Source organism: Anabas testudineus, chromosome 17 (genome assembly GCF_900324465.2).
Source record: "Anabas testudineus chromosome 17, fAnaTes1.2, whole genome shotgun sequence".
NCBI lineage: Eukaryota > Metazoa > Chordata > Actinopteri > Anabantiformes > Anabantidae > Anabas > Anabas testudineus.
The window spans coordinates 20,341,582-20,356,186 of record NC_046626.1 but is presented as its reverse complement, the minus strand read 5'-3'; the positions used below and the strand labels follow the sequence as shown (position 1 = coordinate 20,356,186).

The following is a 14,605-nucleotide window of genomic DNA, read 5'->3' as shown; positions in this document are numbered from 1 at the left end:
ACTGTATATAGAATTATATAGAAAACCCAACAGAACCACTTGAGCAGCACCAGGCGACAGCGGAGAGGAAAAGTTCAATTCAGTTTAGAAGTTTCTTTTTTTATTTGTTACATATAAACCTCAGTACACTGGAACATACTGTATAGACGCACCTGCACAGTTATTACTGTAGAAATATGAAATCAATATGTTCATCAAATCAGCTGTGACCGACACTGAGTGACTGTCATTGAATTATCAGTGTTTGATAGAATAAAAACACGCTGTGCAAACAATAATAATCCGAAGTTAATCTGACCAGCAGACGGCAACTACAGGGCTACATACAGTACATGGTGTTCTTGACATAAAATTACATAAATTCAATCTGAAATCTTTTGTTATTTGACATAATTCCTTAGTGTTTGTTTTAGTTCATTTTATTGTGCGGGCTCTCGTCACCATCCTGTTTTAATTTGGTGCTGTCATTTCATTTACCAGCATTATTTTGTGCACTACAATCAAAACCTGTGCACTTTTAAGGTTGACAGTTCACTTCATATTGACATTTTCCCCACAGTAAACAAACTACTTGAAACACTGGGTTATAATTATCATATAGCAGTGGTTCTCAGAGGGGTTTGAAAAGAGGTATGACAGAAAGTCTGAGCATATGGGATAAAATAATCTGTGCACCATAATGACCCCCCAAAATTCTGCATGGTCGCTGCTAAAACCGATAGTCGAGAAATGCAAAAGCTCAACTTAGTCTCACATTTGGAATAGAAAGTAATTATGAAATTATAACTTTAACGGTCTGCTCTCATCAAACCTTACAGATCCGTTTTGATCTGCTTCTATTCAGAGTTGAGTTTATTTGTGCAGTGAAGATAAATGAGCACTTCAGGTGCACTCAATTGAATTCTATTCGATTTTATTTGTATAGCGGCAAATCACAACAGAACTCATCTCAAGGCACTTTACAGTGTTTAAGGTTTAAGATCTTACGAAATATAACAGAATTGAAAAACAGAACAGAAAACCCAACAACCCTATTTGAACAGCACTAGTCAACACTGAAGAAACAAAACTAAACTCCGTTTAGTGGAAGAAATCTGCAAAACCAGGCTCAGGATGGGCGGTCATCTGCCTTGACTGGGTGGGTCAGTTCTTTTTGCAAAAAAATTTTTTTTTGGTTCTCTGGGTAAAGTGTTTACAGTGTAAAAACTACTTCAACGTATTTACGATACACTTTGTGTTAAAATACGCTCAGATTTCGCTAAGTTACAACTATGAAAAGTATGTGAATCCTTAGGTTGATGTCATTATTAAATGCCAACTGGAGTCAGAAGATGCCAAAGCTAGAGTCTAAGAAATGGGGGAAAAAAAAGACATTTCCGAAGACCTATGATCAAAAATTGTTCATTTGCATGAAGCTGGGAAGGATTCCAAAGTAATCTGAAAGAGTTTAGGTATCCATCAGTCCACAGTTGGACAAATTATCCATAAATGAACATTAATACTGTGGCTGCTCTTCCTAGAAGTGTGTGCTCAGCTAAATGAAGAATGATCTTTAAAGTAAGTAGCCCAGAGTAATAGCGAGCGGCTCGCTGTAACCTTTGAGCCAATGTTATGGACAAATTCATAACAGCTAGTGTCACTTGTTTACCGATCTCTGCAATTAACTTGTTGAGGCGCGGCGTTGTTGTATGTGCAAGTGACAGAGCAGATGAACAAAATGGAAATAAAAGCCAGGCTAAAATGAACCAGGAAATGCACTATTGATTTCCTGCATTCAAATGAAACATGTCCAGTCCCTAGCTTTTGCCTAGTTTTGTTTTTATAACTGTGATAACAGACACACACATGCTGTCTGTACACCGAGTGTAATCCCCAGTAGTGTATTCGACTGCAGCAGCTCTCATTTTTGATGTTGCAGCTCAGCCACACTGAAAATGTTCACCACCCGCTGCAAAGTCACTTGGGGTGGAGAAATATAGCATCAACTGTGAAAAAAGGAGACAGTGAAAGTGACAGAAGACAGCAATAGATTGAGACAAACTAAGACAGAAAGCAGATTGAACAGCGGAAAAAAGAAGAACTGAGAAATTTATGGAGGCAGAGACAGAAACATGAGGGCAGTGAATGAGTGAGAGACACAAGAAAGCAGAGAGCGAGCGAGAGTTCAGGCAGAGTTCAGTCTCATTAATAAATGATTGCAGTCAGCAGCGGCTGGACTCCAACATGTCAATAACGCGGACGAGCAGCTATCATTGCCGTCTTCCCCCCCAGAGCAGGAGAAAATGTTGACAGAATGAAAATAAGGCAACGTCCTTGGATCTCTGCTCTGTAAGGGCAAAGTTTTCTCTTCGGTTTTTTATTTTTCCACTTCTTCTGATTTCAATAACTTGTGCCAGTGGAAAAGCTCTGTTTTCTTCCCACCAGTGTGCCTCCTCTGATCTAACATGCTGGGGGGTAACTGTGGGGGAAGCGACACTGCTCATCTTCTATGGGGACTATCTGAATAGTTTTAGTAGGTGATGCTTGCCCTTTCAGATAATTGCCACCCACTCAAGCTCACAGGTAGAAAATGGTGGTTGTTGTGAAAGTACAACACAATATGAACACTAACAGTCTACAGACCTCTGGATCTGAGGATTCAGTCGTTTGTGATTCTGAAATGTTAAATGTTTTGTTTTACATGTGTAATTCTTAATTTAATTTAATTCTTGGCTGCCTGACAGCTGGCAGGGCTACACGTCCAAAAGGCACTGTTACGTTACGGGGCATAGAGTTTAGAAGGACATTAAAAACATTAAAATGCTTTTATTTCTATATTCATGAACATACTGCTGGAGCTTTGACTGTGTGTCTGTTGGTTTTTACTGTGTTGACCCGGTCCCGGCAGCTCCCTCACTCCATTCGCGGACTGAAAAGGTGACCTGAACAACTTTAAAACAGTAACTGGTAAAGTTGAAACGTGGTTTTATAAAATGAGAAGTGAAGCAGATCTGATGTTTCAAGAGAGAATAAGAGGGAATGTTAAATCTTTACTGATTAAACTTTTATTTTTGACAGCCCAAATTAGTTACATTCAATATGTAATATGTTTTAAAAATGTGTGAGCGCACACCGAGTATCCCACTGCAAAAAAAAAAAGTCCACACACTCACTGCATCACGTAGCTTAGCAGGATACTGTGTATGTGCACCCAGAGTGCACACAGTGTTAGTCTAGTGTGGATTTCTGTGGTCACTGCACTACAAGATGAGCTACTGTAGCTGCTGAAAAATGCACAACAAAATCTAAAAAATTAAAGGACAAACAGCACCAGGAGACAAACAGACACTACTGCTGCATTAATTGCTAGATGTGGCTGGTTTGGCTCATATTGGTAGTAATAGTTATTGCATACTGTCTGCCATGTAACCACAACATCCCTGGTTTACGGCTGGCTGGAGACCCGTTAGACGTCTTCCTCTCCACTGTCAAACTATCAAATAGCCAGAAAGACGGCAAAACATAAACACTGTCAACGGTAACTAAATCAGAAAAGACAAGGTGCCAATCAACACGAGCCATGGACTGAAACCAGTTAATACTTTAGCCCCAACACACAAACTGGATGACCACAAATATTAATGTAAACAGCTGCTGGAAACCAAGTTGAGGGTGGTGAGACTCAAAATAGTAGATTGATTACTGACAAAAAAAATAAATAAATAGACTCAAAATGACCAAATAAATGAGGACAGAAAACCAAGACAATGAGCTAAAAGGAGCTACAGTGGCAATATAGGACCACATAGAGCCACAGAGATGATTGTAGTGTGTGGTTCTTTAAATTGCAGCTCATATCCACCGTAACACGAGGTAGAATTCGTTTTTATTTTCAGTTGTTGCTTTGGATCCAAGATTGTGATGTAGAAATCTTTCATTATTAAATAAATATAAAGGACTGCAGAGACTTGGTGGGGATTAGACTTTTTCCTAGTCATCATGAACAGATACAGGCTGAAACATTCTAAAAGTTGATATCCATACATTTTGTGCGTCTGCATCATACAGCTTTTGTGCATCACTGTGTGAAAGGCTGCTCTTTATTTGACTAAGACGTGCTCCACTAATACTGATTCTTGTGAAAATACATGCATAATGTGAAATTTGTCACTTCAAACTGTGCAGGCTCTGTCTGGAACAGATTTTATTTATTTTATTATTTTTTTATTAACCAGAACAGGTGCAGCATGATCAACATATCTTCACAGCAATAGATTATTCAGAGCGGCAGCAAACACTGAAGAAGAGCAGGGTTTTGATTTCGGGGATATTCAGAAATGCAATTGAACAAATGGGTGGTTTATACCTTGTGAAAAGCAAACTCCAGCTCTAGGTTAGGGGGGATTTTCAGGTCAGACAGCTATTTCTATGAGAGCAAACATTAAACACAGCAGAAAGGAGCACTGTGTTTCTCTGCTGGTGACAGATTAAAAGCAACTATACGTACGAGAGCTCGGCGAAGTCGGTCATCTGGAGTTTGGCTCTGCGAGCTAGGATCTTCATCAGGTTGAGGCCTTCATCCGTCTGGAGCCCACTGATAATGGTCAGGAGGAGGAGGCGGGTGGGAAATGGTGAGGAGTGATGGAGGGCAGAAAGAAAAAGAAGGGATGGGGCGAGGAGGTAGAGAGAGGACAGAGTCATTAAATGAAACTCTTAAAAAGGCAAAACAGAAGATGTAGTAGTCAAACATTTTGTGATTGTACCGTCTGAGCAGCTTCAACTTACACATTACATGTCCTGCACAAAGCAACATACTGTAAATTTAATTTAGAGTGTTTAGATCAGGGTTTGTATTATGTGGAGATGGCAGGTAAACACCAGGGAGGTCAAGAGGAATTCAAGTTTGTGACGGCATTAAGGCAAAAGCAAAACGTATAGAAATAGTTTCCCTTCGATCAACTCCTGCTTTCATTTTTCAAACACTCCCTTCCTGAGAACTCCGAGGTACGGGTCAGTTAGGTGTGAAGTAGAGAGGTGTAAAGTGCAGTTTGGTGAAGAGAAGAATACAGGAAAGGTGAGAAAGGTTGTAGGCAGAAAGCTTGTGATCACGCTCGACTCCTTCATTTTAAGCTCTTAAGTGTGTTCTGACAGGAAGTGACAAGGTCAGAGCCTAAACCACCAAGGTCAGTACAGTCCTAATGAATGAAATGACTTCTCCACAATGAGAACGACCTCTGTTGAGTTTGTAGATGTGGACTTCCTGGAAGTAAAACAAGTGAAAACTACTTCACCTTGAGTCTGGATCTAGTGGTGCTGCTGTTCTATACACAGCACCTCCTGCTTTTCAGCCACATAAACAAATGAATGGCTCAGAAACAGGTTCTGAGAGTGAAGAAGCCACTTTACTACTTACTAACTCAGGAACTTGATGTTATCACAATAAAAAGGTGTAATGCGACCAGGATCAACTATTATTAATTAAAGTCAAATAAAAAGTCAACAACACTTTGATAGTGTTGAATAAAATAAATACAAACTGCATGGCATTCCATCTTTAAGAGATTTAATTGCAAGTTGTGTTTCCAAGTTAGTTGCACAGTTGTGTGTGAAGGAGATGACTGCTGCTGCTTCAGAACAGTTGGCAGATACTATCACTACATAAGACCTGGCTTATGTGCTCAATCTGTCTCTTCATTCACTTGACATCCAATGATTTTAGTTCTAATAAATTACTCTTTTTCTTTAGTTGGTTTTTAATAAACCACAATTCATACTAATGTGGTTGTTTTAAGAATTTTCACTTCTGAATAATCTGCACTTCACAAAGTGTATTTGCTGCTCTGGTTTTCAGGAGTTACTAGTTACTCAATGTACTGCGTCCAGTAAACATCTGAACTTCCTCATTTTTGCCATTCATCATCCTACTTTCCTTTGTGTCTCGCCTTCTTTTTATCCACTCTTCCTTCTTTAGACCCCTTCCTTCCATTTTTATTTCCTCATGTCCTTTCTCTTCTCTCCTTCAACCAATGCAAGATTAAAATTCCTTTTTTACTACCCAGACTTTTTTTTTGGACACTCACATAGGAGCCTTTTTAATAAGAAAAACTAACTCACTGCAAGTCTCACTGCAGCGAAGAAAAATGGTAAAGAGATGGAAAAAAATTAAACAAATTAAACAGTCAATTAAAAGGAGCCAAGATACATGCATAGGGCCAGCAGGACGGAGAGAGAATGTATGTTTGCGTGTACGCTGGGAGACCTCGATTAAAGCTCAGTATACCAACTCTGAGCTAATTGCTTCCTAGCTGCTGTAGACTTGTCTGACCTCCCTTCAGCTCCATCTATTGAATTTAAATGCACAAAGGAGACACCCTCCAGGATGCACGATATCTCCTTCAGCAAGGCGTCACCTTCAGATGATTAACCGCAAAAATGGGGAGGAACCCTTAAAGATACTTTCTGCAAACTGTGTATTAGTTTTTAGATAAATTACATTTGATTATAGGACATGGCAGTCTATTCTGTGCTTCACTAGATGGTTCAATGTTAAAATGCACATTGGAAAATATCAATAACATGTTTTATTTGGTTACTGACTGATAGCAGCACAGCTCCTGTGTTCACATTCAAAGTGCCACATGAATCGACAACTGGGGCAGTAAACACGCCTTGATTTTCAATAAAAACAACTAGAGGACGACGACAGCTATGCTCCATCTTTCAAATAACCAGCAACAGCATGTATGCAACATGTCCTATAAATCCTGTGTATATTTATAAAACTTTTACACGACAGCACACTGTAAATTACTCTAATTACTGGAAATTAACATAAATATCAGAGTTTCTACAGTAAAAATCGAAAGGTTTTGAAAATGGTGCTGCATTTTCATAAGAGAATGACAGAGTAAGGGTTAATAAAATACTAGATTGCATATGCATGAAAAGTTTCTGACAGCCAGTGATTGTTCTGCCACTTCCTGACCATGAAGAGCAGACAGTAGCTTCAACAGCCCACAGTACGAGTCAGTCCTTCACAACACACAGCAGCTGCTTCAGATCTGACACCAGTGATCACTTTGCCTGTGTATCTGAATGCTGTTTGTTGCACCGGAGACGTCACAACAGCTTTATACATTAGTTCTGCAGCATATAGTATGTTGGGTTGTGATGTTCCTCAGATACAACCTGTAACCGCTTCTAAATTTTACCTCATCTTATTTTATTAATAACACATTCTCACCATCAGGCTTTTAAAGTGTAAAGTAGTAAAATACCTCTCTTAAGCCGTAGTTCAGTCTAAAATGATTTAATGTTAGTGGCATCGCAGTAATCTGTGGATTACTGATCCACTTTCCAATTTGACCCCCCACACCTTTAAGGGACCAAAGAACCCAAATTAAAAAAAAGTCACAAAACTAGTTATCAAACTTTTAGCACCATCTATTTCACAAAATGGCAAGAATGACTGGACTTTATAACTATGTCACACTTCATCTATTTTTGCTACTGGATTTAAAAGCTGGGTGATGGAGATGTGTTGAGAACAGAGAGAGATCACGCGGTGCCTTATAGATTTTGCATTGATTTTCTAGAAATCAATACAAAATCTAGCAGGCAATCAGTGTAGAGTTAAAAAAAAATGATTGTAATGTTTAAAAGTGAATGTTGTTCAGCCGTTGGTTGTTTTTAGATACTCTGGACAAATTGTTTTATTGCTTTTACATTTTATAATAGGTTTAAGATGCAAATCACAACAGTGATTGTGCATCATGATTCATATCAGCTGTGTGGGAGAAAAAGCATTTACAGGTTGAAGGGCTAAAGAGTGGCAAAAAAAAAATAGAATATGGTGTCTGCATGCCTATATATGCGAGTGTTAGAGAGCAGGTGTTTTCCTCCAGCTGTGATGAATCACCCTGTCCTCCTCCTCACACTCCTCTCCCCAGGCCACAGGAGAAGTTGATGCGTTAAAACCACTCGTGGGTTTCTGCCATCAGCTTTCACCTCTGCTGCCACTGAGCCGAACTGTCTGAACTTTGCATCTAATCTGTCTTATTATGCCTGTAGACCTGCACCACAGTGCTGTGTTTGAGGAGGGAGGATGCTTCACTGTGCTGCACAGTTACTGTATATACAGACACACAAAAATAAATTAGGCAAAAATCATATCCGCTCTTCTTTTCAAGACGTAGCTGACTAGATGAAGCCAAAGTCAGCAGCCAGTTAGCGTAGCTTAATATCAAGACTGAAAACTGTTGGCCTGGCTCAGTCTAGAGGTAACAGAATCCATATAGCAGCATCTCTATACACACTAGCAAATACTGAAGTCTAAAAATCTAATTTTAGGAGTTAATGTGCCAGATTTTATCTTGCCAGGCTCCTTAGTGACATTGCTATAGCAGCTCTACCTTAGAGCAGAGTTTAGATAAGGAACATACATCCTTATTACTTTTAATTGATGACTTGCATTTTCAACCGTGGTTAGAAAAAGTTTGGCATTTTGAATCTTGAGCAGTTCACTGTATGTTTCATGTGCTCCAGATCAAGACTAAATGAGTTCCTGTTAGATTTGGAAACTTCAGATCCACCCAGCAGCTTTACTGCAACTAGACAAAGCTATAAACCACACTTCTAATGGAGTTTCATTACTGCTCCAACAACATTAAAAGATGCAGATAGTGAAACTATTCTAGTACAAGGAAAGCTCTGCATTACAGCGATGGGTCTTTTATGAGGGAGAGGACTCTTTATTTCTCATGGTGAAATACTTGAGTGGTATTTTTCCATGCTGTGGTCGATGTTGCACTGAGTTCTCTCTAGGAGAGATTTGACACAATGCGAACTTGTCAAGGACAACTTTAGTGTTCTTTAAAGATTAACAATCTCACAGAAATGTCAAGAGACACTTTGAAGAGTCACTGTAAAAGGTTAGAGAACACAGAATACTGACATGTGCAGTGCAAAATTGACTGAGGACATCTTAAACCTCCCAGTTGTTCACCTCTGATCAGAGAAAAAACTGTACGAGTCTCATGAAGTGAAAAAGGAGAGAACCCGGCAGAGTTACTGTAAACATCTGCTGATTTCTCTCCAAACGTATGAAACCTGATTTTTATTTGCTTCAAATTGGGAACAGAAGTTTTCTTCAAGACCCTGTACACAAATTTCTTACTTCAACCAAGGAACAAAAGATCAGTGCTACGGTTAAACTATTGTCAATGCTTTTAATTTACATTTATGGGTTTTCTGCTGTATGCATCTGTGTGTGTTGAACTCGTACTCACTCTGTGTCTGTGATGACGTAACCAAAGACATCGTCATCACCCTTCTTCTTGCCGGCTTTGACGTCCAGCTGAAGTTCAGGAACGTGCATCGTCTTCTTGTGCGGTTCTTCGTACACAAGTGAAGCAGGAGGTGGCGCCACCTCTTTTATCCAGCCTTCCACCTCCGACACCTCCTCCACAGACTGGGTGGCGTCTTTCTTCTGCACCGTTACCCCTGCCTCGCTGGTCCGACTCTGCACGTTTTCCAGCCCCACCTGTTGGCCTCTGGGTGTCTCTGTAGGAATGTTGTTCAGATTTTTAGCTGAAAGCGAGTTGCCGAAGGACGTTTTGTCCAGGTAGGCGAGGAGTTTGCTGAAGAGGTTTCCACTGTCAGACTAAAAAGAAGAGTCAGAAGTATATTATGAGTAAGTATTATGATGTTCAGATACTAAACCAACCTAAAGAACGCCATGCTCCCTTAGTACAACTGTTCTCAGCTGAGCAACACAATTACAAGAGGCTTTTCTTATAATAAATCAGCCGTATAAAATGATTAATTTGAATTAGCAGCCATACCAGGAGATTCATACAGAGGACTGACAATTGCTAATTATAGGTCCTCTATGCAAAAATGCAGATAATTCTTTAAAAATCATCTGATTAATTTTAATAGTTTGAGAAAGATTGACTGCATAAGTATTCACCCGCTTTAAAGTAACTCAAATAATCACTGGGGCAGTCAATGTATTTAACTCAAATCACCCGAGTACAGTGAAAGGGTTTTAAGGAATGTAGTATAAATAAAGCTGAATCTGGAAAGAACATTTACTGGTGAATCAGTATCCAAGCCAAAAACTACATCATTAAGACAAATGAACACTAGTTATTGAAAAGCACAAGTTTAGGGATGATGCAAGAACATTTCCAAGACAACGAATATCCCCTGAAGTACAATTAAATCCATCAGGAAATGGAAAGAATAGGGCACATAGCGTCCCCATAAACCTAGTGACTGTACAAGAACGGATCTAGTAAAGGAGGCCATGACTCCTCTGAATGAGTGTCAACTTCCAGGTATCCATTTATCTAAAAGGGGGTGATGTAAAACCTAGCCAGGTTAAAACATCTAGTTTGAATGCAGAAACCAGATGACTGTAGGCTGTTAACAGGTTAATATGCATCATTTTTGGACTAACTGATTAAAACTTCTCACTCATGAGGCATTAATTTCATTTTTTTAATGTAAATTTATGCTGTCACATTTATAATATAACACTAATGCAGTTCTCTAATAATCATTAATGTATTAAAAGTTTGTCGTCATTAGCATATTTCTTTCTTTTTAATGCTTTTTAGATTTGAGTCTTATTCCTTGACATGGTTTTACTGTGTCGCCGACACTGCCAGACATCCGGGAGACTAATTAGATACTGGTAGATCTTTATTATGGCATATACAGACATCAAACCTGAGTAATGAGGCTTTGTTCAATCAAGATCTTTTGTCTAAACTGCTGAAAGTGAACTGGTGGGAGTTTTCCCCATCAGTGATGTCGGTGTGTTGGCGATCTACAGCTGCAAGCATGAACAAATAATTGCCTTGAATCAAAGAACAGCCAACCTGTCAGAGTTTCTACTGAATGTGACTATAATATGCCATTATTCCTCCAGTCCGGGCTTCAGGGTAATTGCTTGTCTTGTCAGGATCCAAAAGCCAACACAGCTACAAGTGTGTGAGCACAAACTTACTTTAATTAAACTTGTTCTATTATCACAAGAATCTGTCTGCAATGTGAAATTGTTTTTGGGATCAGTGTAGGCACTTCACTGTGTACACACAGCTACAGTAACTCTAATCCAGTGTGATCTAATATAACACTTTTGCAGCAGAACCTAGATTTATTGGTTTCAATATTAAATATTTTGCGATGCTGGACTTTTTATTCTCTGCAAGACGTAATCATCAAACTAAAACAAAAAAACACTATAGATAACAATACTTCATTTTGCTTTTGATAAATTCCAATTTGTTCATGTTAAAAGTACACAAAATTTTTTGGAGTTCCACAGGGTTCTGAGCTTGGACCAATAATTTTGACCTGATGTATCCCTTCATGAATTAATCAATTCCATAGCACTCCATGAATTTCCATTTCTACGCAGTTATATGGATCTATAAAACCAGTGGTTTCGAAGACAAACAGGATGTCCAGTTATTCACTACTTCTAAATTCAGACAAGACTTTTATTCTATTTGGGCCTAAAAACCTTTTGTCTAGATCATATGTCTAATCATGTATTTGCTCTAGATGTCCTTCTTGCTTTAAATCTAATTAAAGCCCTAAATTCATTTCCCTTATTATACATCTTCAAGATATAGCACCATATTATACAGTGGTCGGCCATCAAGCTCCTCTCCTGTGGAAGCAGCTCCCAGTTCAGGTTTATATGCAATCATTTCATGTCATGCGTCTTCTTTCTCCTTTAGCTGTGCTTCTATCTTCCTCTTTCTGTACCTGTCTGCAGGTAGTCCTGGTTTCAGAGCTGTATGTTTCCAGTGTGCACTTTCTGGCCCTACCAACCTACCCACATTTGTCTGCTACTTGTTGTTCTTATGTCTAGTCACTTTGCACTTGACAGAACCGCAGATGGTCACCCATCCTGAGTCTGGTTCTATTGACATAAGGATATAAGCTGCAAACAGTGACACTGAAAGATTGTTTGCGGTACAACCTGCAGTTTCAAGAGTGAACTGTTAAATGTTCTATGGTTGTGTTTAGACTGGGCACTTTGGGCACTTTAAGGTTTTTGGTTAAAGTTTTTGCAGCTTTCTGACAGATTTGTTGTGCTTCATTAAAAAATGTTATTATACATTATGATTACATTTGCACCTTATATAATTTTCTGTACATCATTTATAAATGCCAACATAGGACCAGTTTAAAAAGTCCAAAACTTTCTGAACAATTGACTTTCATGTACATCCTCTGTTATTCTGTTGAAATTCTCAGGACACTGTACAGTAACTGATGTCCAACATTCTGAATTTCTTTTGAAAACTGCAGGCCATGGGGTTTATTTTCTGCTTCATGCTGAATATTAAAGATCGTCAGTCCTCCCTTTATGTTTTTTTTCTTACCACAAACTGAATGCTTACCTTGTCCTTCACACTTTGCTCTTTTGTATCCACGTGTTGCTCTGTTGAGAGGAAAAACGTAAATTTATTCATCCAGTTTCTGGTAATTAAGTGGAAAAAAAAAAAGGCTGCAATGACAATCAAACAGCAAATAAATCACCAATAAGCTGGACGTCAGCTGCTAAAACTGCAGAAGTTTTGCATGTGTTACATTATTTTTAGCCATTTTGGACACTTACCTGTAGTATCAACATTTTCAGTCTCAGTGGACACCAACATTAAACCCTTCTGTGTTTATACTGCACTAAACAGGGTACCCATTTATTTTCACATTGATTTTTTATGTTGCTCTCTCATAGCGAGCTATTTCAGAGCTATATTGTACAAACTAACCTACACCATTACAGACTTGCTTTACTGCTTTGGCTCAATATTGTTTTTGTGTAAAAACACTAAATGAATCACTAAACTCACCTTGAAGTGCTGCCGGCTCTATTGGACTTCTCTCCTGTGGTTTCAGCGTTGGCGCATTCTTCAGCAACTTCTCTTCATCTCCAACACCGTCATCCTCTTCTTCCTCCTCCCCATCCTCCAGCTCTCCCTCCAGGTCTCTAGGTCCAGGTTTAACCCGAAGCCGACTTCTGTTTATTCCTGGGTCCCGGTCGACCACCTGCAGAGCATCAGCTATCAACCTGGACAATTGATCCAGGTCTTTTTGCGTCAGGTTGTCCACGTCCACATGCTGCCTGCCAACGTTCTTCAAAACGTCCTCAATGAACCTCTCTGCAGCAGATTTTGAAGAAAAAGAAGAGATTTTTATGTCATCTCTATTCAACTGAGATTAAACAGGCGGTGACAAACCATGTCACCACAAGTGTATTTAGTCGTCGTCCTGAAGGTCTCAGTCTAGACATGAATGGCATCAAAAAGCAGACGAAGTAGAGATTAGCGGCTGAACGTAGTGGAACTTTTAGTAGTTTAGATTTTCTGTTATGCAAATAATGAAGATCATTAGAAGCAGAATCATGTTGCTCCACAAAGATCATAAACCTAGCTGTTTTTAAAGGAACCAATAAATTCTAGATAAAAATCTGTTTTGTATTTTGTGTGATGACTTGAACATCAGAGCAATACACCCCAAACTTTCCAGCTTGTTCTTTAATTATACGACAGTGATTCAGCTTTCAATCAGCTGTGCAGCAACCTTGTGATTGTTCCTTGTAATGAAATAAACCTCAGGTCTGCGTTTAGCATTTCTCTCCAACGTTATAATGTCTGAATATAGTTTATAATATGACACTGACTCAATTCAAAATACTAAGTGTGGACAGTTAAAGGGGTAAAAGATGGATTTGCTGAAACAACATTGAAAGTGAATGGCATTCTGCCTTCACAGTGGAGCTCTGTCTTAGTATAGACACGCTGATGGTTTTCTGATGTTGAAATCCATCTAGTTGCACCTTAAAACACACATACCATCCACAGATGTGAGCGGATCCTTCACTGAAGACCCTTGAGTTCTTCCCATCTTCAGAAGCCTGGATTGCGAGGTCTCTTTCTTGAGCCCAGAATTTTCTATTCCGTTGCTGTAGTAGGGCCTGAGGCGAGATGAGGGGGCTTCGTGGTCCTCGGGGCTCACCCTCCCCCCGTGCAGGGACACATGCCTGGAGAGATACTGCCTCAGGGCACCCAGCAGAAGGTCACCCTCAGCCTGCGTGGTGAGGAGCTGGTTCGCTGGAGGTCTCTGCTTCTGCAGAGGTTGGAGAGATGAAAGAGAGGAGAAGCTGGAGGGAGACGTCTTCTGAGCTGATATCTGAGCCTTGGCGCGATAATAGTCCAGAGGGACGCCCGACTGAAAAGGTTCACTCTGAAAGAACAAGGAAATCCATTATCACACAGAGTTAATTTACAAAACGCAATGCAGCTCATCTGAACCCAGTCATTCTGTCCTTATTCAGTGTTTGCTTGTATGCGACACTGGTTTGAAAAGGGGCTTGTACTGCCTGGTCAATGGTTCATATGGTGAATATACATGTAGATTTCCAATCTAATGTTTTCTATTCAGTAAAAAAAAAATTGTAAAACAATAAAGATAAATAATAAAGCATTTTATACATACAGCATGTCAAACTAAATAAAATGAGAAAAATATAACATGGGGGGCACGTGTGCAAACTGTATATGTAAATTTAAAAGCACAAGTCATAAAACTTTGATTTCTGGAT

The 14,605-nt window shown here is 39.3% G+C and overlaps 1 protein-coding gene across 2 annotated transcripts in view; it reads right to left on the bottom strand.

Annotated features, from left to right (window-relative positions):
• Positions 1-14,605, bottom strand: part of LOC113172008 (receptor-type tyrosine-protein phosphatase N2-like) — a 146,565-nt gene that overhangs the window by 103,934 nt on the left and 28,026 nt on the right. For both annotated transcript variants that reach the window (XM_026374785.2, XM_026374786.1), the window contains 5 exons: positions 13,857-14,247; positions 12,855-13,163; positions 12,402-12,442; positions 9,267-9,640; positions 4,487-4,573 (listed from right to left, as the gene is read on the bottom strand). In XM_026374785.2, the coding sequence (XP_026230570.1) occupies positions 4,487-4,573; positions 9,267-9,640; positions 12,402-12,442; positions 12,855-13,163; positions 13,857-14,247 (1,202 nt within the window). The remainder of the gene's footprint in view (positions 1-4,486; positions 4,574-9,266; positions 9,641-12,401; positions 12,443-12,854; positions 13,164-13,856; positions 14,248-14,605) is intronic.